Raw genomic sequence first — 19,060 nt, 5'->3', positions numbered from 1 at the left:
CTTAAGGTAAGTATCCTTTCTAATAGGAAAGGAGGTGCTTTAGGAGAAAAATACTGTGATGAGGTCCAACAGTTGTAAACTAAAGATAGATATAATGAGAGGAAAACCAAGATTGTCTTCTAACGCTGCAGTCTCTCTGCTGTGAACTATGAAATACTTCTATGGAACTTGGCAATATCTTAACTGGGAATGGTTTTTAAACATTTAAAACATTCTTTTTGCTAAATAGAGCTATGTCTTGCTAAAAATACTTGCTTGCAGAAAAAATGAGTCATACTGAAAGTTACAGGTGGCCAGTTTTCCTCCATTACATCGTATAGGAATGATTCCGATTCAGACAAGGTGAGATACAGTTGAATAACACACAGTATGAAAATATCAAATGTTGCTTTACTTGCTAAAAAATGTATCTCAGGTATTTGCATATCAGAGCCATCGTTTGCTAAGATGGACAACTAAAATGTAACAATAAAGCAGGAAACGTAATATCCACCTTAAACATTAATGGTTAATTCCGATGAATGCTGTTTGGATACTTTTTCAGATCTTTGATGCTTTCAAGTCTCGCTTACATGACTCGAACAGTAAAGTAAATCAGGTTGCTCTGGAGACAATGCACAAGATGATTCCGCTGCTGAAAGACAATTTATCACCTGTGATCAACATGTTAATTCCTGCCATGGTGGACAACAACCTGAACTCCAAAAATCCAGGGATTTATGCAGCTGCCACAAACGTTATTCAGGCTCTATGTCAACACTTGGGTAAGTAATTTACTCTCTCTTAATTTTAAAGAGTTTTAATTGTATTAATCAAATTCTACTCTTTCCAGTAGTTTCCATACAATCATTACATTGTGTAAGGAATCATTGGTTTCATTCTCACACTTCCTCATCTCAGTGTTTGCCAGTCCAATAATACAGCTAGCTGGACTTGTCAGAAGCACGTAGGTGCTTTTGTTATTTTTCCATAGCAGGTGGTTTTTGCCATGAAGGTGACCGAGTGCTGGCATGGGTTGCCCGGGTTGGCTGTGGAGTCTCCATCCTTGGAGATACTCAGAAGCCATCTGGACATGGTCCTGGGCAACTGGCTGCAGTGGCCCTGCCTGAGCCAGGGGCTTGGACCAGATGATCTCCAGAGGTCCCTTCCCACCTCTGCCAGTCTGTGTGATTCTGTGTTTCACTATCCAGAAGCTTGTCACACTGCTGAATCTCTTCAACAGGTCAAGGAACTAGATTCTTGCTGATTGGTGTATGCCACAACTATTTTCCTTTCTCAACTATTTTAGCTTTGGAACAGAATATTAGTATTTTCAGTAAATGAATATGCTGTGCTCTACCAGATTCTAGGAGTTAGGGCTTGTGAAGAGGATCTTTTTATGCTTTTATGCCCTTAAATACATCACTGTGTTTTTTGAAGTTAATATGTAAGTAAGGTTCTTATTTACATTTTTCCATACTGTGTTTATTTTTGGACTGTTTTATTTTCTGATTAAGAATTTTAACGTGTTTTGTTCCTTGTATTTAGACAACTATTTGCTCCTCCAGCCATTCTGCACAAAAGCCCAGTTTCTGAATGGAAAAGCAAAACAAGACATGACAGAAAAGCTTGCTGGTAAAGTGATGTTTTACTTTGTGTGTTTGCTTGTTTGTGTACCATCCTAATTGGGCAAATTCATTGTAGGATAGTGGTGGCTGTATATTTTTCCCTTCTGTCGCGGTAGCTTGCGATCATTATCGGTGCAGCAGTTGTCAAGTTTCACCCCCTTCTAATGCAAATTGAAGCTATTGCTGACAAAACAAAAAAGATTATTATTATAGTCGTATGGAATATGTATAAGTACCTGGAAGATGTATAAATGCCTTAAGCTTATAATAATTTTAATATGAAATCAGAGCATGAGTTTTGTTTTGTAATGAGTTTCGTTCCATCAGTAACCGAGTGGGACGTACCTCTCCGTGGTGGGCCAGCCTCTGCTCCTGCACAGAGCCAGCGGGGGCTCGCCTGCTTCCGTTCCTTCATGTCCCGTTCCCTCCCACAGTCCTCACTCGTACTCTCACCAGGAAGAGACGGAAGGAATGAGTGACTGCTTTTCCTGAGCTTTCCCAGCACAGAAAACACACTGTTCTCTAAGGCTGGCTCCTACTAACTCCTGAATTTTACTTCTGTAGCTTTTGACTTTTTGCGGTTGGTTTTGTTGTTGTCTTCAGGCTCTTGATAATACATATTGGCGTTCAGGGGTAAAGGAGACAAGCTGGCAAGTGAGCTGCAATCACCACAACGATGGCAGACTTCATAATGGTTGTCTTCCAAAACTGGTGTCAGGAATTTCAAGGCAAATTTGGTTTAAAAATTGAAGACAAATTTTAATTAGAATTCACATGTGTGCTATTACTAGCAAAAGTGCTGAAGGGCTGTCTTTATAGGAAATATGCTTGAACCAAACAGCCATTATTTGGCTTACTTCCAGAGTAGTTGTGTGTGTAGTCGCTATGAAACTGAACTCAGTAACATAATGGACAGTCTGTTCTTGAAATATTCCTAAACTTATGCTTTCTGAATGCGTTAGTCACCGACCTCTAAACAGTTCATCTCTTACTGGGATTTTGTGGAGTAGTTTGTATTACATAGATGAGAAGAGTCCATACACTCTCTGGCAGCAAAACAAACATTTGCCAGTTAAATACTTTATTCATGATGTAATTGTCTTAAGTATAGGGAAAATGCTTCATCCTATGTATATTTATAGTATAAGGCTACTTTGTTTCTTAAATGCAAATATCTACCACGTATTTCTGAGGTAGATCGGAAATCATAAAATACCAGATGTTACACAGTGCACTGTGGGAAATAAAGGTCCTGTGATAATCCTAACTAAAAAAAAAACAACTCAAAACCCACTTTCTTTTACTTGTTTTAATTTAATGGAAAATTGTAATTATCAGCAGTACCAGTGCTGCTGTGTAAACTCTTGAGAGAGGATAAAAGGGCTGTTCGTAGGGAAATTCAGTATTTTTTGTCGGAGCGTTGGTGCTGTTGCAACAGCAGACAAGCTCTTGTGCACAGCATTCCTTCATTTGATGCTTTGAGAAGATGATTTGACATTAAGTGCTTTTAAACACCTCTCAAAGCAGGGGATTGCTTCTGAATTGTATTTTAAAAATAGTTTTCACACACGGTGGGATGACCCGTTGTCCTTCTCGCAGATCTTGTTACAGAGTTATACCCACGGAAGCCTTACGCTGTGGAGCAAAAAGTTCTAGTTGTCCTTTGGCACCTCCTGGGAAGTATGACAAACAGCGGCTCTTTGCCTGGAGCCGGAGGAAACATCCGGACAGCCACAGCAAAATTATCGAGAGCACTTTTTGCACAGATGGGCCCAAGTCTGTTAACTCATGCTGCATCTCAGCCACCGCACATCAAGAAGAGTTTAGAAGAATTTCTGGAGATAGCAACCTAAACTAACGATCTCTGTGCATGCGAGAAACTCAATCAGACGCCTGGCTGGGACAGACGGACAGCTGTTTACAGGGAGACGCGGGACCATCCCCGCGTTGTCCGTGCCTGCGTTCACCACGCAGAATGGCCGCTGTCGGAGAGCCTGTAGCGCGCTGGGCCGTGCTGGGGCCAGGGAGAAGTCACTCCTGCTCCTCTGCATCGATACGGCACAGCGGCCTGTGGACGCCAGATTGCTAATGAATAAACACTTATCGCACAGTCACGTTCTGACTTGTTTTAGCACTAAGCTTGCTACGTGGAAGAAAATCCTGCAGACAATTATGCAGTACAACACCATTTTGTGTGGTATTTGTGAAAGATACGTATTTTTTTAGTCCACTTACACCGCTGTGCAGTATTAGCTTGCTCTGGCTGCTACGGGGGCACGGGAATGTTGGCTTGGTGGCGGGGCACGCTCATGGCAAAGCATGGCCACCTGCGCGGGGGAAACAACTTTCCCCCCTTCCCTTTTCCTCCCTCGTTCCCCTTTCCCCCCATCCCTTCCCTTGTCCCGCGTAACCGTTCCCCCGACAGCCCGGTAAAGCGGCTGCGCCCCCTGCCCGTCCCTCCCGCTGCCGTTACTGTACGCGTTTTACACGAGACCCCGAGGCGAATAAAATGGATTTATTTCTGTATGGGCCGCCGCCTTCTTGCCTGAGGGGGGAAGGCGGGAGGGGAGAGCGCGGCGCCATTTGGCGGGGGGGGTGGGAGCGCGGCGGGCGCGTGCGCGGGGCGCATGCGCGGTGCCCTGCGCGGTGCCCTGCGCGCACGCGCCGTCCGCTCTTCCTGGGGCCCGGCGGCGGCGGGCGCGCGGTCAGTCAGCGGGCGGGCGGCGGCCCCGCGGCAGGTACAGGGGACGAGGCGGGGGAGCGGCGGGCGGAGAGCCGGGGGGAGGCGGCCGGTGACCCGCCCTCGGCCCCGGGGGTGCGCGCCTCGCCGGGGGGAGGGCTGGGCCCGGCCCGGCGGGAGGCTGAGGCGGGTGGCGGCCTGGGCCCGGTCGGGAGTCGCGGCGGCGCGTGGGGTGTGCCTGAGGGAAGGGAGGGTGTGGGGGGGTGCGGGGCGCTCTCTCCGCCGGCCGAGATAGGCACCGCCGCCTCCTGCAGCCCTTCCGCTGTCCGGCCGTTACCGGGCACTTGGGGAACCGGTCTGCCCGCGGGCTTTGCTTACTAGGATAAATATGTATGTGCTATAACAGCTGCTAAAGCTCTGAATAATAATAGGCCAGCTCACAACCTTTGAATGCCGAACGGTTTATTACATCGTAGCATAGAGAAGAGAAGGCTCCGGGGACGCCTTAGAGTCCTAGTCTCTAAGGGGCCTCCAGGAAAGCTGGGGAGGGACTCCGGATCAGGGAGGGGAGCCATGGGACGAGGGGCAACGGTTTTAAACTGAAGGGGGGAGATTTAGATGAGATCTGAGGAAGAAATTGTTTGCTGTGAGGGTGGTGAGCCCCTGGCCCAGGTTGCCCAGAGAAGCTGTGGCTGCCCCATCCCTGGAGGTGTTCGAGGCCAGGCTTGACAGGGCTTGGAGCAACCTGGGCTGGTGGGAGGTGTCCCTTCCCAGGGCAGGGGGGTGGGACTAGGTGGTCTTTAGGGTCCCTTGCAACCCAAACTGTTATATGATTGCTATCCTTTGGCCACCAAAGCATCAGTCTTTGGGCAGGAGCTGTGAGGGGCCAGGCTGGTGCTGCCCAGGTAGCCGCTCACTGTGGTGGTTAAAGGTTCGTAGAGCCGGGGACGGTGTGAGAGAGGCTTGAAATGCCTTGGTGCTGCCCACTTAGGTTTTTTCCTAGATGTTTTCCATCAGTTCATATTTATAGATGCCAGTATTGTATGCAATAAACATTTAATTGAAATAGGTTAAATTATATATGCTGACATAAATTATTTAAAGCTGGTGCGTGTAGTTATCTGATATTCCTATTTAGTTATTTAGCCTGAGTGATGTAAAAACTTCTGGAATTAAGTTACTCCGGTTGGTGTTTGTCTGTACTGGGCATGCACCAGCTTGGTGCCTGCTGCCGTCACAGCTCCCTGGATTGCGGGGCATTCCTCTGGTACCAGGTGGGGCTGATCCTGTCAGCCATAGCCTTCAGTTACTGGAAGAGTTTGGGATGGGCCAGGGTTCCCTGCGGGTGTTCCGGAATGCCTTCAGTTAGAAGTGATCTGTCAAATAAACTTAGCATCTGTTTGAAATGTTGTGTGCAGAGGTGGTCCAGTACTGCTTCTCCCTCTTTCTTTTTTTCTCTCCCCCTGAAGACAGCTAGATTTGGGGGAGCTATTTTTTAAGCTGGAATACATCTTCTGAATTCACTGGAGGGGGAAAACATCTGTCAAATTTCAGAATAACTTTCAGTCATAAATTACTGCATGTTTAAAAACAATTGCATTAGCTTTATAAAATTTTAGAGCTGTAAACATCCTTTATCATTTCCAAGTTTTGGGGCTGCTGTGTGCATAGCACACTCCTCTTATGCCTTGGTTTTATTATCTTTACAGAGGTAAGCTCTGAATGGTAGCAGCTGTTTTAATTGCGCAGATCTCTTCTGTATGTTGCCCTGGTAAAGGCATAGTGACACTACTTTGATATTATTAACTTATAAATTACATTCATTCTTAATATTGAAGGCACATCTCCAACACTTACTAAAGAAACTGGCTTTAGATGCAGGCTTTCTAGAGTGGCCCAGGATGTGGGGAAGAACAGGTCATTAATGAAATAAACTGCTTGTCTTTCACAAGCATCCTCTTTTCCTGTAGAACACAAGCAGTATAGTGCTCTGTGTAGTCACATTGCGTTCATGTGACTTTTAAATGGTATGAAGGATTCATTTTTATTAACAGTTACCATTTAAAATTACAAAATTATGAACTGTTTACCTTAAAGGAAAGAAATTGTGTTTATATGATTGCCAGACAATGTATACAGTGCAGAATCAAAATAACTACTTTTAAAAAAACAGTTTTTAGACAACTTGCGGAGTAGACCATGTGGACCCTTTAACACAATGCCAAAGGTACTTGGCTTGGTGAACTCCTAAGAAAACATGAACTGTTATCTCAGGCATGGAAGCTGCTGAAGGTCCCTTCCAACCCAAACTGTTTTAGGATTATGAATCTATGAAGATAGGGTATAGATATTTCTCCTTTCTGTCATTTTTTCCCCTGAACTTTATTATTGATGGCTCATCAATGTATTTGTTGAAGTAAAAGCAAATGGTCTGTCTGTTCTTTTTTCAGGCTTTCAGTGGGAAAGAATTCTGGAGATACAGAGTGGTATGGGGACTGTTGGGTGGGGTTTTTTTTTTTTTAGCGCTAAACTTACTTGCTGTCACATCCTCTGAGGAGAAGCGAGGGGGAATAGAAGTGGCAGTTGCTTCAGTGCATTTGGGGATGAAGGTCTTGCACTGTTCTTCATCCAGAATAGATTCATAGCTAAGAGCTGGGTATTGTGTTATCTAGAACCCGTTAGTCATTGGGACCTGGCTCAAACGTGGAGAAGGTTCAGTGGAGTGCCTTACGCCCAGGTTGAGTGCTATTTGGCAGAGCAGCACACAGCCGGGTTAGGCTGGACGGGCCTTTGCAGAGGAGAGTAGGGCTGGGCATCAGCATTTGGCAGGAAGATCAAAATGAAGAGTGGGAGGAAGATGGAGTCTGTCCTGAGGGGCAGGAGGAACCCCTGACATCTGAGTTGTGTGTGGGAGCGAGTGACTGGGTGTCAGGGACTAGCCTAAACATTTTTTTGTGGCCCTCTGATGCTGGTTAGTTTCTGTAGGCATCGTTAATGTGGACTGAGTCTAGTGCTGATAGTAATTCTTTGCTTTGCAGAGTTATTGCTTAATCCAGTTCAGCTCAGCGTTGAGGGTACAATTTAACATATATTTATTTTGTGAAGAACTTACTGATTTGTACTAAGTAGGAGAATTGAATATATTTGAACGTAATTCTTCGTTTGTATTAAACTTCTGCCAGACTTGTGCAGGAAAACTGTATTGGTTCAGTTTCATACCTCGATAGCCACTTGTGCTAGTTTTTAGGAAAAACACCGTGAGTTGTATTTGCAGCTGTTACAAAGCATGACTGCTATTAACCTGTCCCTAGTTGTGAATTAGGCTCAAGAGTGAAGTAGATGTAATCCATAAATGTCTGTGGTGAAATACATGGATGCCTGAAGTGCTTGGGAGACTCTTGGCTGAGAATTCATGCCCAAGTTCTACTTGAATCCTCACTGCACGAATACTGAACCTTTTTATTTCCACAGGACCTAGTACTACGGAACAGCAGTAAGCTTAGCCATGGAGAACGCAGAAAATACAGAGGAGGAGAAGCCGACTGTAAGCAATGACAGCATAGACAATGGCACTGAAACGGCAACAGAAGAACAGCATATGGACTTCAGTACAGAAATTATGAGTGTAACTGAGATGGAACAGTCGCCTGATAGTTCCCCTGACTTGAATGAAGAAAACACACAGGAGAGTGAAATTCCAAATATTGAAAGTTTACAGACAACAGATATTGAGGCTTGCTTCCCTCCAGATTTTGACAAGTTTTGGAAAGTAGTAGAGGACAATCCCCAGGATTTCACAGGATGGGTATATCTACTACAGTATGTAGAGCAGGAGGTTAGTACATGCCCCCTCTTTCCTTAGCCTTCCGGAAATAAACAAAGAAAACCAAAACAAGTCATGGATATTCCAGTGACAAATCTAGACCTATACATCAGGGTTTCCTAGACACTGTTTTAAGACAGTTGCCCTTGCCAGTGTCATCAGCAAAGATCACAAAATAAAAACAATGGCTTTTGAGACAATGTTAAAATAGTAATTATTTTGAAAAAATAACGTGAAGGGTTTTTTTAGGTAAGGATTCATTGCTTTTATTGTGTATTTCTTGCAGAACCACCTACCAGCTGCCAGGAAAGCATTTGACAGGTTTTTCACGCATTATCCATATTGCTATGGATATTGGAAAAAGTATGCAGACCTTGAAAAGCGACACGACAACGTTAAGCAGTCTGATGAGGTATGTAGGTAGCTGGGCGCAGCTATTGCCATTGGTCCTGTTAGCCAAATAATGACTAACCTACCACAAGTCATTTGGCTGCCAGTACCTGCCATGTATGGTCAGGTTTGTAGGGATTTTGTTTGCACTTGTCACGTCTGTGGCATTTGTAGCTAATGTTTTTTCTCTTTGTTGGCAGGTGCGTTAAACCTCTACAGTTTGTCAAGCTTTGCAGTGCAAGCCTCTGTATTACACTGCAGCTTAACAAGTAGGGCAGGGCTTTTCTGTCACTTACATTTATTACTCATTTTCAAAACAATATAGTTGGTTTGCTGGTCACAATTGCTACATCTTATTGCATTTTTGGTCAGACGCTGTCAATGATGCTCTAATGGGTCTGTGCCCTATGGTCTGTACCCCAAAGCCTGCCCACACAACCTGGTCAGAATGCAGGGACCGCTGCGCTTTGAAGATCAAGACTCTGCACGTGGAGATCAGAACATTGCCATGTTCTATCCAACCTCCACCCAAATGGTAATGGTAGATTATTTAAACAAAATTCCAGTAATTAGTATTTCTAAGGTTCACCGGATAACACAGTGTTGCCTCTCTATTAGGACGCCATTAAGTATTTGAAGTACAGTTCATGTTCTCTTCATAGGTTTATCGCAGAGGGCTTCAGGCAATTCCTCTTAGTGTTGATCTTTGGATACATTATATAAACTTCTTAAAGGAGACCTTGGACCCTGCTGATCCTGAAACTAACAGTACTATTCGAGGGTAAGTTGACAGCAGACTAAGTGATACGAGAAGCCCATACGTACAGTCTAATGACAGTGTTACCGGATTAAGGTAAGGGGCGAGCTAATACCAGCCTGCAGGTACTTTAAGGACTTTTAAGAGATGATGGAGCCAAATTCCATAAGAAGGGGTAGACAATACAGTGTGGTACAAGGGTCAAAGGTTGTGATGACAGCTTCAGACTAGACGTTAGGAAATACTTGGTGTAGCACTGGAACAGGTTCACCATAGAATTTTTGGAATTAAATTCATTGGAGGGTATGGCTAGAACATGTCTGACCTCATCTGTTGCTGGCAGTGGTCTTGGTTAGAGTAAGAGGTTGGACTGAAGTTTGACACAAAGCCTTAATTGAACTTACACTGAAGCAGCTTCTAGTGTATGAAGTGTATGAATCATGTATCTACGTGATTGATGTATAGCTTTTGTGTGTTAAACTGCTAAGTAATGGTTTTAGAATCTTTAGAAGAGATAAGTGGTAAAAACTGTGCATTTTCCTAATATCTTGTGTTCCTGCAAGGGGGTTTTCTCGTGCCTTTATTTGTTCTTTTGTGGTAGGGGGAAAAAATGTGAGTGTGAACTTCTGGAATTTCTAGATACCTTGCTATAGATACCTAGAAAATACTTTGAAGAATTTAAATAATGAATGTAAGTGTGGTTGCGAGTAACTGAGGATGGTCATAATCTTTAAATAAGAGTCAGAACTTTTCTTCCTTGTTCTGTCAGCACATCCAGAAACAACTGTAAAATTATTTCATTTTTCAGAGCATATGAACATGCAGTGTTAGCTGCTGGGACAGATTTCCGTTCTGACAGACTATGGGAAATGTATATAAACTGGGAAAATGAACAGGGAAACCTAAGGGAAGTTACATCCATCTATGACCGCATCCTTGGAATTCCAACACAACTCTACAGTCATCACTTCCAGAGGTAAAGAGAGAACAAAGATTTAGTTAATGCTATGAATTTCTTAAGCACACACTAACCTATTTCTGTAAATGTGAAAATATTCACTTGGAACAAGAACTTGAAATAGTTATTGAGTTTTATATACTTACTTATTTACATACGGGTACAGTTTGACGGATTGTTTTGAAGTACTGATACACTTTTTAGGAATTTGGGTTCACATAAATTCACAAATTCTACAGTGGAATAAAGGAAGGCCTTGGAATTGTGAGGAAGAACAGAGGACGTCTTTGAAAAATCAGAATGAGCAGTTTTGAACTTTTACTTCCTCAAGCGATACTCACGTGTGGTGAAACACTAATTTAATTGGCTAAAGAGAAATATTTCGTTAAGTTTTAGATAGTAGAATTAATATGGAGAGGTAAACAGGGCATGAGAAACCTTAGTTAAATTATGCACCAGTCTTCCCTGTAATTTCTACAGGTCTTTTAGTTTTGGAAATAAAGTATCTTCCTCTAAATCTGGTCTTGTCCTTTGCCATGAATTTTACATGGCAAGTGGTCTGTCTTCGCCACTGAAGTTTGTTGCTATTTCATTTCTCTTTGAAATGCGAAGCTTTTGAAGCCTGAAAGATAGTAGAAGTCGCCTTTTGTCTGTATATTGTCAGCGGTTGCATTGCCAGTGTCGTTCTAGATCGATAATGTAATGCAGAACCCCTCTAGGATTTATTATTGTGCTCTGGTTATGCAGAATATTGAAATGTAAACCATCAAACTTGTGTTGACTTGTTTCTGACTATTCTTAGGTTTAAAGAGCACATACAGAACAACTTGCCTCGAGATCTTCTGACTACTGAGCAGTTTGTTCAGCTGCGCAGAGAACTGGCGTCTGTGAACGGCCATAACGGGGAGGATGTGCAATCTGGAGATGACCTGCCCTCTGGTACTGAAGACATAACTGACCCTGCCAAGGTACGTATGCAGGGGATGTTCATCAGCATATCTTGCCTTACTCTGTGGCTGAGTTTATTTGCAGGCAATGTAGTCTATCTGTAGCTGAGGTGTTGCCGTAGTTCTCTTGCATATCATTGCACTTTGGCTCAGGTGATAACTGCTCTTGTCTACAGGATGTATCTTTCCAGTATTTTCATAGGTATCAAAGAAACGGAGTTCAAAAGTGAAAGAAGTGATGTACAAAACTTTAGGAATGAACGGTCTGTGCGGGTTCATGGCCTTCACGGGCATATGGAAACTTGGAACTGTCCAAAGGAATTGCTGAGTCTGAAAATGTACATGTTCTGAAACCAAGTTTGACTTGGATCCAAATTCACCTTTAATCTCAATCGTCCTTAACATAGAGCAAAACTTCTGATAGAAAACCAGTTCAGCTGGGTTGCAGTAAGGGCCGAGGCACCATCAGGGCAGCACCCTATCCCTTCCCCTAGCTGCTTAGCGTAACATTTAATGCATCTGTGATACTTTTAATTTATACATATCACACTTGTCATAAAATGCATTTACAAAGCTGTTACAGTGTCTACCTGTGTTACATTTTTAAAAATTATGTTTTAGCTAATCACTGAGATCGAAAACATGAGGCACAGGATCATTGAGATTCATCAAGAAATGTTTAACCACAACGAACATGAAGTCAGTAAGAGGTGGACATTTGAAGAAGCGGTGAGTTTGGTTTTTTTCTATGTAAGGCAGCACGTGCAAGAGTTTTGAACATAAGACTGGGAACTAGGAATTTTGAATAACAGGCATTATAATTTCAAGTGTTGTGGGCTTTGAACAAAGATTGAGTTTTTCTTCTCTGGCATTCTTCATGTGAATAGGCAACTTGTGAGGCCAAGTGTTATCCGACAATTTAAAGATCTTTAAGCAGTATTTGGAGAGAGGCAAGATAGTGTATTGTTTACTACGCTGTCGTTAAATATACATGCATGAAATGCTGTGTAAGGTAGTACTGCCTTATGTGTGTGAGGCATTGCAAAATAACAAGGAGGTGAAGGTAATTCTAATTGAAAAGGTGAGCCTATCCTAAAAAGAATGCAATTTGTGTGATGAAGAGAGAAAAAGCAAAAGGTCTCTGGAAGCATGCTTTGCTACGTTTAGTTCAAAGCAATGTGTAAATTTTCTGTGCTGAACTCTGTCCCACCCGGCTCCTCTTGTAGTCATCAATACAAATGCAATCTCGCTAGCTTTTGGAATAATCAGCTTAATGGAAATATTTAAGATGAAGCTCTGCCTTTCCTTGTCATGATTCTCAACCAAATTTTGGATTTAATTTGTAGGACATGCGCTAGTACAACAGTAAGTACTTTAGTTGTATGTATATATGTGGACAATACTCGTTTATCATGTCCTTGTTACGTTGTGACGCAGGTTTGCAGGGGATAAACTGCACTGAGTTCTTTCTCAGCTTCTGTAAACACTTGCACTCAAAAGGCTTTCTAGAAAAATAAGTTACTAGCCTAGAATATATTTGTCAGCAACATCTCTTCATCAATACTTGGGTAACCCCAGCAGAATTATTATTTGAATAGATAATGAGGTATCATTCCGAAGTCCTGTTGATTTAAATGGCATTACCTGAATGGTGTGTGGCTGTTTGGGTTTTTTTTTAATTTTTTAAGCAACTTGGTGGTATGCTTATTAGTCACAAGTTGCCGTACTGTAACTCTTGCAGATAAAGAGGCCTTACTTTCATGTAAAACCCCTGGAGAAAATTCAGCTGAAAAACTGGAAAGAGTACTTAGAATTTGAGATAGAAAATGGCACTCATGAACGAGTTGTGGTCCTCTTTGAAAGATGTGTTATTTCATGTGCCCTCTATGAGGACTTCTGGATTAAGGTAAGGGAAGTGGCTTACCACCCATCTCCTGCCGATGGCATACATTGATCTAGTGACTAACCTTTTGTACTCTTGTGGAATTTTGTTCATATATAACTATATCTGTTGCATTAGGAGATGGTCTGCTTGCAACCAGATTTGACTGCTGCATATGCCAACTTCGTTGCCTCTCTACGTCCTTCCTTACAGAAACTAGTCTAGTGGTTCAATAAAGGTGCTGAATGGGTTTAAACAAAAGAATTTTATCGTTCTGGCATGTTTTTAAAGACAAATACAAGCTTTAAATTTTTCAATCTCTGCTCTGTTTTCAACTATAGTATGCCAAATACATGGAGAATCATAGTATTGAAGGAGTGAGGCATGTCTACAGCAGGGCTTGCACAATACACCTTCCTAAGAAACCAATGGTTCACATGCTGTGGGCTGCCTTTGAGGAGCAGCAGGGTAAGAGCAGCCTTCGTTTTTGCTGGGAGGGATTCTGGTTTTAAGAGGCTGTTGGATGTCTCATATCTTAAACCGTCTTCACCGGTGTTTTAGGCAACATTGATGAAGCAAGAAGAATCTTGAAAACATTTGAAGAGTGTATTCTAGGGCTAGCAATGATCCGTTTGCGAAGAGTAAGCTTAGAACGCAGACATGGAAACATGGAAGAAGCTGAACACCTGCTTGAAGATGCTGTTAGGAATGCCAAATCAGTTAGTGAATCGTCGTTTTATGCCATCAAATTAGCTCGGCACCTCTTCAAAGTACAGAAAAATCTTCCAAAGGCAAGAAAAGTGCTGTCAGAAGCCATAGAAATTGACAAAGTATGTGTTCCCTCTTTGCTGTATTAAAAAATAAATAAATCCTGGTAGTTTTCTCTCTTTCAGAACTATTTTTTTAAAAGTATGGCAACAATGATGACAGGAATTGTAACTGTATGTAATGTTTCATTACTACATGGAGACACCAGTCCCTCTAAACTGATGTTGCCGCATTTGCAGCTTCCAAATCTGGAAGTCTGCAGATTTTTTTTTTTTTTTTCATCAGAAGCACAATGTGCTTCATGCCTTCATTTTTCCTTTTTAGGATCTTAAATATTACAGGTGCGTTCACATATCAAGGTGAACAAAATTGATCGTGTAGGCAGTACTTGTAGATCGTTTTGTATAACCGCAGAAATATTTGGCACTCCAGATGCTATTAGCTTACTATTAGCAAGGGGTGACATCTGTTTTTGTAATGTTAGATCACTTCTGATCTAATTGTGAAATAAACCAGGTCAAAGATGACCGATGTAAAAAGAAAATATTTTTATTGACAATTTTAGCACATATTTATGATGTAAATGTTCTGATATGCATCTAGTAGACATACATTCAGTGTTAAATACCTAACGTGACAGATGTACGAGTTCTAATACATCTTTTGCGCAGGAAAATACGAAACTCTATCTCAACTTACTTGAAATGGAGTACAGTGGCGATCTCAAGCAAAATGAAGAAAACATCCTGAGCTGTTTTGATAAAGCTGTCAACGGCGCATTATCTATAAAAATGAGAATTACGTTTTCTCAGCGAAAAGTGGAATTTCTGGAAGATTTTGGTTCTGATGTAAACAAGTAAGACGTAATCTGTGCAATGGCCAAATTAGGGTCACCACAAGGCTGCTTGCAGGAGTAGCAGGGAAGGGGTAGGGTTAGTGGTATCCACTAAATTGTTTCCTTTGTGCCATCAGCTCTTTATTGAGGGATAGCTGCTTTTCTAAACCAAATCCCTACCTTTAAATAGGAACCTCTTTTCAGAAAATTATCCCTTTTTTTTCTGAATTACCCAATGCCTCATAGAGCAAAGTTCTGCTGCCCGTAACTTCTTACTGTAGTTTTCTCTTGCTAAGTCTCCTAAAGGGGGATGTTCCTCAAAGAGAACGTGAAATGTTTTGTGACACAGGTATCATTTGATACTCCGTTCCCTGAGAGCTGTTGCTTGAGATGTTCACATCTGCATTGGTTTGATTTTTCTGTGTTCAGAAGTATTAACAGTGCTGGACACTTACGTGGGAGGATCAGATACTAGAAGTGCAACTTCTTAATTAAATACTAGATATACTTTTTTCCCCTCTTAACTCCCTACTGTAAAACAAGTGTTTGATTTTGTTTACAATTTGCAGCTAATTAACTTGGAAGGACTAAGCATGCGTTAGTTTTTCTGCTTTGTATGTTTTTAACAATAGCTGGTCCTTAGTTTCTGCTGACTGAACACTCTAACTTGCGTGGCAGCCAGGCGTTACAAGTCTGGGATCCTAGACAGACCAAACAAAATGAAGTCTGCAGTTCCCAAACAACACTAGAGCACAGAATAAATACAAGAAATGGTTTTCACCAAGAGTAATATTGACAGAATATTGTAAGCTGTGGTATGCAGCAGATTAAATGATAGCTGGCTATTCATGGGAATTTTACCTAGGAAACAGAAGTATTACTCTTTCACTCAGCAATATATGGTAATACTTGAGATATAAATAATATAGCTTTTCTGTGCTGCATTAAATATACATATGTACTTCCCATGTTGTTTGGGAAAAGGCTGTAGGTGATACTTTGGAATTGTAATGATTTTGTCTAATGCTAATTTCCAGTATTTAAAGAAATGTTGATTCCTAGATATCAGTGCTGCTATAGATGGCATCAGTGCGCAGCTGAGGGAATGCAATTACTGGAGGAAGCAGCTGTATCACAAATAAGTTTTAGAAAACTTCTTTATAAAAGAACTGCATGAAGCGTGAAAAAAGCTGAGCAAGTTGGGAATTTCTGAGCTAACGAAATTCTTCAATATGTGTTGTGGAATCCCCCTTCAAATTAATTTTTTTTGGCTTTCCCATCTTCATGGTGGATCACTGATTAAAATTTGATTATGGTTGAGTGGTTTAGAATGCTTTTGTATTTGTACAGTTTGAAGTAGACACTTAAAAATGGTTGCTCATGTGTTTAAAGCGTTGACATGAAAATGGTGAGCAAAGCTTTATTTGTTTTCTGTCTCCTTCAGGCTTCTGGATGCCTATGATGAACATCAAGCCCTTCTGAAGGAGCAGGATTCTTTAAAGAGGAGGGCAGAGAACGGGTAGGAAGTCTGCTCACCTGAGGGGATAAACGAACTCAATAGATGACGCAGCGTGGGGTCGCTGGAACACGTACTACACCAAGCTAGAGCTGAGACAAAGCACTTTGGAAAGGCTTTAAAAATAGTTCCAAGAACAGTCTTGGGAACTATGTCTTTTTCTTTAGGTTTTGAATATTTATACATACATTTTTCAGCTTTAAACCTACTGCTTGCAAGAACAAAATCACTGTTGTCTTAAATCACTTAAAGTGTATACTAACTAGGGCTATACTGTTGGCATAAATATTTGGAAACAGATTTATTGGAAAGTAAACGTTTCAGCTATGTTTCACAGAAAAGCTAAACGGTCCTGGTAAATGTAACTCAGTCTCTAAGCAGAAACATGCTTTAGCTCTCTCAGTTTGAGCACCAGAACACTTTAAAAACCAGACTGCTGTTCTGAAGCCCAACAGGGCACCAAATTTGAAAATATCATTTACCCTTACCTGTTACAGCACTTCTCACACAAAGACATGCTTAGAATTTGATCTAAAATACCATTTACAAGCAAATATTCACTTCACAGATCAGAGGAGCCAGATGAAAAGAAAATGCTCACAGACGACCCAACTTTGGCATCAGCACAGATGATGGACGGAGACATGCAAGTCAACCAGGCCGCGTATAACTACAACGCCTGGTACCAGGTGGGTGTTGCTTTGGTTACTTCTAGAGCGCGTGCAGTCTGACTGTATGCACATTGGGGTTTTCCCGGTGGATTTATCTGTCTATGGCCCAGAATCAGTTGGTGAGGAAAGCTTGGGAGTAAAAATTTAGCTTCTGTTTTTGTTGATTCCTCTTTGGTCTGCTATGCAAGTGTAAAATATTCCTCTTGGGGCAGATGAGCGGTTTGGTGGCTAGCTCTTCAAGCGAAGGGCTGCGTGACAGCACTGAAGGGCATTGCTGGCTGAGGGCAATAGACCCGTTGTGTGCTGCAGTGTTTTGCCCAGGAGACTTGCCTTGGGACGCCAGTTTACTTTCTCCAGTTAGTAGTTCCTGTAACATCTGGGTGTGGGTTCTGTGACTTGTACAGCGTCCAACTGAAACTTTGGCTGAAGCAGTTTAATTTGGGGCTGTGACGTAACGGTGGATGTGGAGCCAGAACACAGACAGTTCAGGTGTCCGTTACCTTCTATTCCCTCCCTTCTTCCTCCCTCTTATGAGAATCTGTTGAAAGGGGAGTGAGGCAGAGCCATAGAGCGGGAACCAGAGGGGATCTGAGGGTTAGTGAACCTCTGACCTGTCCTGCGTTTTCAGACTTGCTGCACACGTGTTTATTAAGGGACTAAAAACACTATGGGCACCAGTACCAGCCTCTGCACGGACCCTGGGTACAAACCTGACCCTGGACTCAAACTGAATCTCACTTCAGCTTTGCCTCTGGAGCAAAGCTGACTCCCAGTGGAGCTTTCAGGTGGTTGGGAATTCAGGGGCTGCCGAGGAACTCCTGGCTTGTTCCCAGCCTGAGGCATGGGCTGCGGGCAGGGCCTCGCTACAGAAGGGCTGACACCCCAGCGTTCTGGGGGTGACGTGGGCACGGCGACACTGGCACAGCCACGCTGGCCACTCTTCAGAACCATTGCAGTTGCCAAAGGGAGAACTCAGCTGTGCCCTTCTGAATCAGAGATCATGGCTTGTCACCAGCGCTCTTCCTGCAGCGTGGGCAGTCTGACTTACGCTATTATGTTGTGTTTGTTTTCTAGTACAATTACCAGAATGCCTGGAATTACGGACAGTATTATCATCCAACTTGATCCGAAGAGTGAGTGAAGTTCACTGTGCTGCAGTTTCAACAAAGATGGAATAAAAAAAAATTATATTTTTCTAATTTAGGGATGTGAAAGAACTGTTGTAATACCTGCTTTTTGGTCTTTTGCATGTGAAACGAGCTGTTGTTCACAGGGTATGTGTGAAGCAAGACTTGTGTGCTGGTTACTGATAAATGGTATCTCTCTACAATTCTAGTTTACCATAAATGCATTTTTTTTTTTTATTTCCCTGCACTAATTTATGGAGATACCTGAAGATTTTTTTTCAGCCCCATAATGATTCCATAGACTTAAATCAGTACAGCTGTAGGGTTTTGGTTTTTTTTTTTTTTTTTCCGAAGCTGTTGTGCCGAGCAGTGTTGGGTGCCGCTGTTGGCTGCTGCAGGACGGGAGCAGGTCGGTGGGGGCTGGCAGGAGCAGAGCTGTCACCTCCTGCTCTGTGCTCCAGCCGCAGCGTTGCAACCTGCTCCATCATGATATCCCTTTCCCTGCCCCAGCCAGCAGCTCCCAGACTGCTGCTTTATCTCGTTACGATTGAAACTCGTCAGAGTACGATGCAGCCTTTGCAAGCTGCGGTGTGTATTTTCTATTCTATGTGGGGGTCAAAAATTAAAACGCAGTGCAAAATGATGTTGCATTCTTTTTTAAAAAGCACAAACTGTGTTTGGGATGATTTTTGTATTTAGAGTTTTTCATGTACACAGTGTGAGCAAACTTTTTTCATTTTGATCAAAGTGATCATTCCCATTTTTGTAATAAAAGCAAGGAATTCAGTAGTTCTCTGAGCTTTCTTGGGTTGCCTCGTTCAAGGCAGAGTCTCGGCTCAACACCTGCACAAATTTCTGTGGCTGAGGTACAGGAACACATACGCTTCCCTTCTAGAAGGGGGAGCATCAAGACTTGACGCTTCTATAAAACACCTTTAAAGGAGAAATGTAGTGCCTAGAGTATAAATGTACATTTTTTTCCTCTTCCCCTCTCCTAATAGTTTAGGTTATCTGAAATGGTAGGGCGAGTGCTGTTGTAAAATTTGGCAGCTACACAAGACAACGCCTTGCTGAGGACTTGTGTATTGCAGTATATGCT

General features: G+C 42.5%; 2 protein-coding genes and 1 non-coding gene across 10 annotated transcripts in view; all 3 read left to right on the top strand.

The window, feature by feature from the left end:
- The window catches only part of TOGARAM1 (TOG array regulator of axonemal microtubules 1), a 36,748-nt gene extending 32,615 nt beyond the window's left edge, over nucleotides 1-4,133 (top strand). For all 4 annotated transcript variants that reach the window (XR_012586600.1, XM_074583621.1, XM_074583620.1 and 1 more), the window contains 3 exons: nucleotides 545-764; nucleotides 1,528-1,614; nucleotides 3,207-4,133. Coding sequence is in view for 3 of the 4 variants with exons in the window: in XM_074583621.1 (XP_074439722.1) it covers nucleotides 545-764; nucleotides 1,528-1,614; nucleotides 3,207-3,460 (561 nt within the window). In the remaining variant the exon portion in view is untranslated. The remainder of the gene's footprint in view (nucleotides 1-544; nucleotides 765-1,527; nucleotides 1,615-3,206) is intronic.
- A 117-nt stretch (nucleotides 4,134-4,250) lies between these two features.
- On the top strand, nucleotides 4,251-18,750 carry PRPF39 (pre-mRNA processing factor 39). Of its 5 annotated transcripts, XM_074583614.1 has the most exons (16): nucleotides 4,278-4,345; nucleotides 7,759-8,122; nucleotides 8,397-8,522; nucleotides 8,701-8,769; nucleotides 8,873-9,035; nucleotides 9,163-9,281; nucleotides 10,066-10,233; nucleotides 11,018-11,183; nucleotides 11,784-11,891; nucleotides 12,904-13,068; nucleotides 13,386-13,512; nucleotides 13,606-13,874; nucleotides 14,484-14,668; nucleotides 16,092-16,166; nucleotides 16,732-16,852; nucleotides 17,909-18,750. In XM_074583614.1, exons 5-16 carry the CDS (start codon nucleotides 8,949-8,951, stop codon nucleotides 17,957-17,959), a joined length of 1,641 nt encoding a protein of 546 aa, XP_074439715.1. In that variant the 5' UTR covers nucleotides 4,278-4,345; nucleotides 7,759-8,122; nucleotides 8,397-8,522; nucleotides 8,701-8,769; nucleotides 8,873-8,948; the 3' UTR covers nucleotides 17,960-18,750. The 5 variants fall into 5 exon arrangements, with proteins under 5 accessions (XP_074439713.1, XP_074439714.1, XP_074439715.1 ...); XM_074583613.1 differs by having other exon boundaries at nucleotides 4,276-4,345; nucleotides 8,701-9,035; XM_074583615.1 differs by lacking the exon at nucleotides 8,701-8,769.
- LOC141743228 (small nucleolar RNA SNORD127) lies at nucleotides 13,957-14,042 on the top strand. Its single transcript, XR_012586995.1, has one exon. It is a non-coding gene; the product is annotated as a small nucleolar RNA SNORD127 (small nucleolar RNA).
- Nucleotides 18,751-19,060: the final 310 nt, after the last annotated feature.

The sequence above is a fragment of the Larus michahellis genome, chromosome 4 (assembly GCF_964199755.1).
Source record: "Larus michahellis chromosome 4, bLarMic1.1, whole genome shotgun sequence".
NCBI classification, from domain to species: domain Eukaryota; kingdom Metazoa; phylum Chordata; class Aves; order Charadriiformes; family Laridae; genus Larus; species Larus michahellis.
Note: the sequence above shows the minus strand (reverse complement) of the source record. Positions and strands in the feature narration are given on the sequence as shown.

Bases quoted from the DNA above. Each gene is read 5' to 3' on its own strand.
- PRPF39 (XM_074583612.1), top strand. From the start codon at position 7,793: ATGGAGAACGCAGAAAATACAGAGGAGGAGAAGCCGACTGTAAGCAAT. The intron at 11,892-12,903 runs GTGAGTTTGGTT...TAACTCTTGCAG, and splicing joins GGTGGACATTTGAAGAAGCG to ATAAAGAGGCCTTACTTTCA. The intron at 13,875-14,483 runs GTATGTGTTCCC...TCTTTTGCGCAG, and splicing joins AAGCCATAGAAATTGACAAA to GAAAATACGAAACTCTATCT.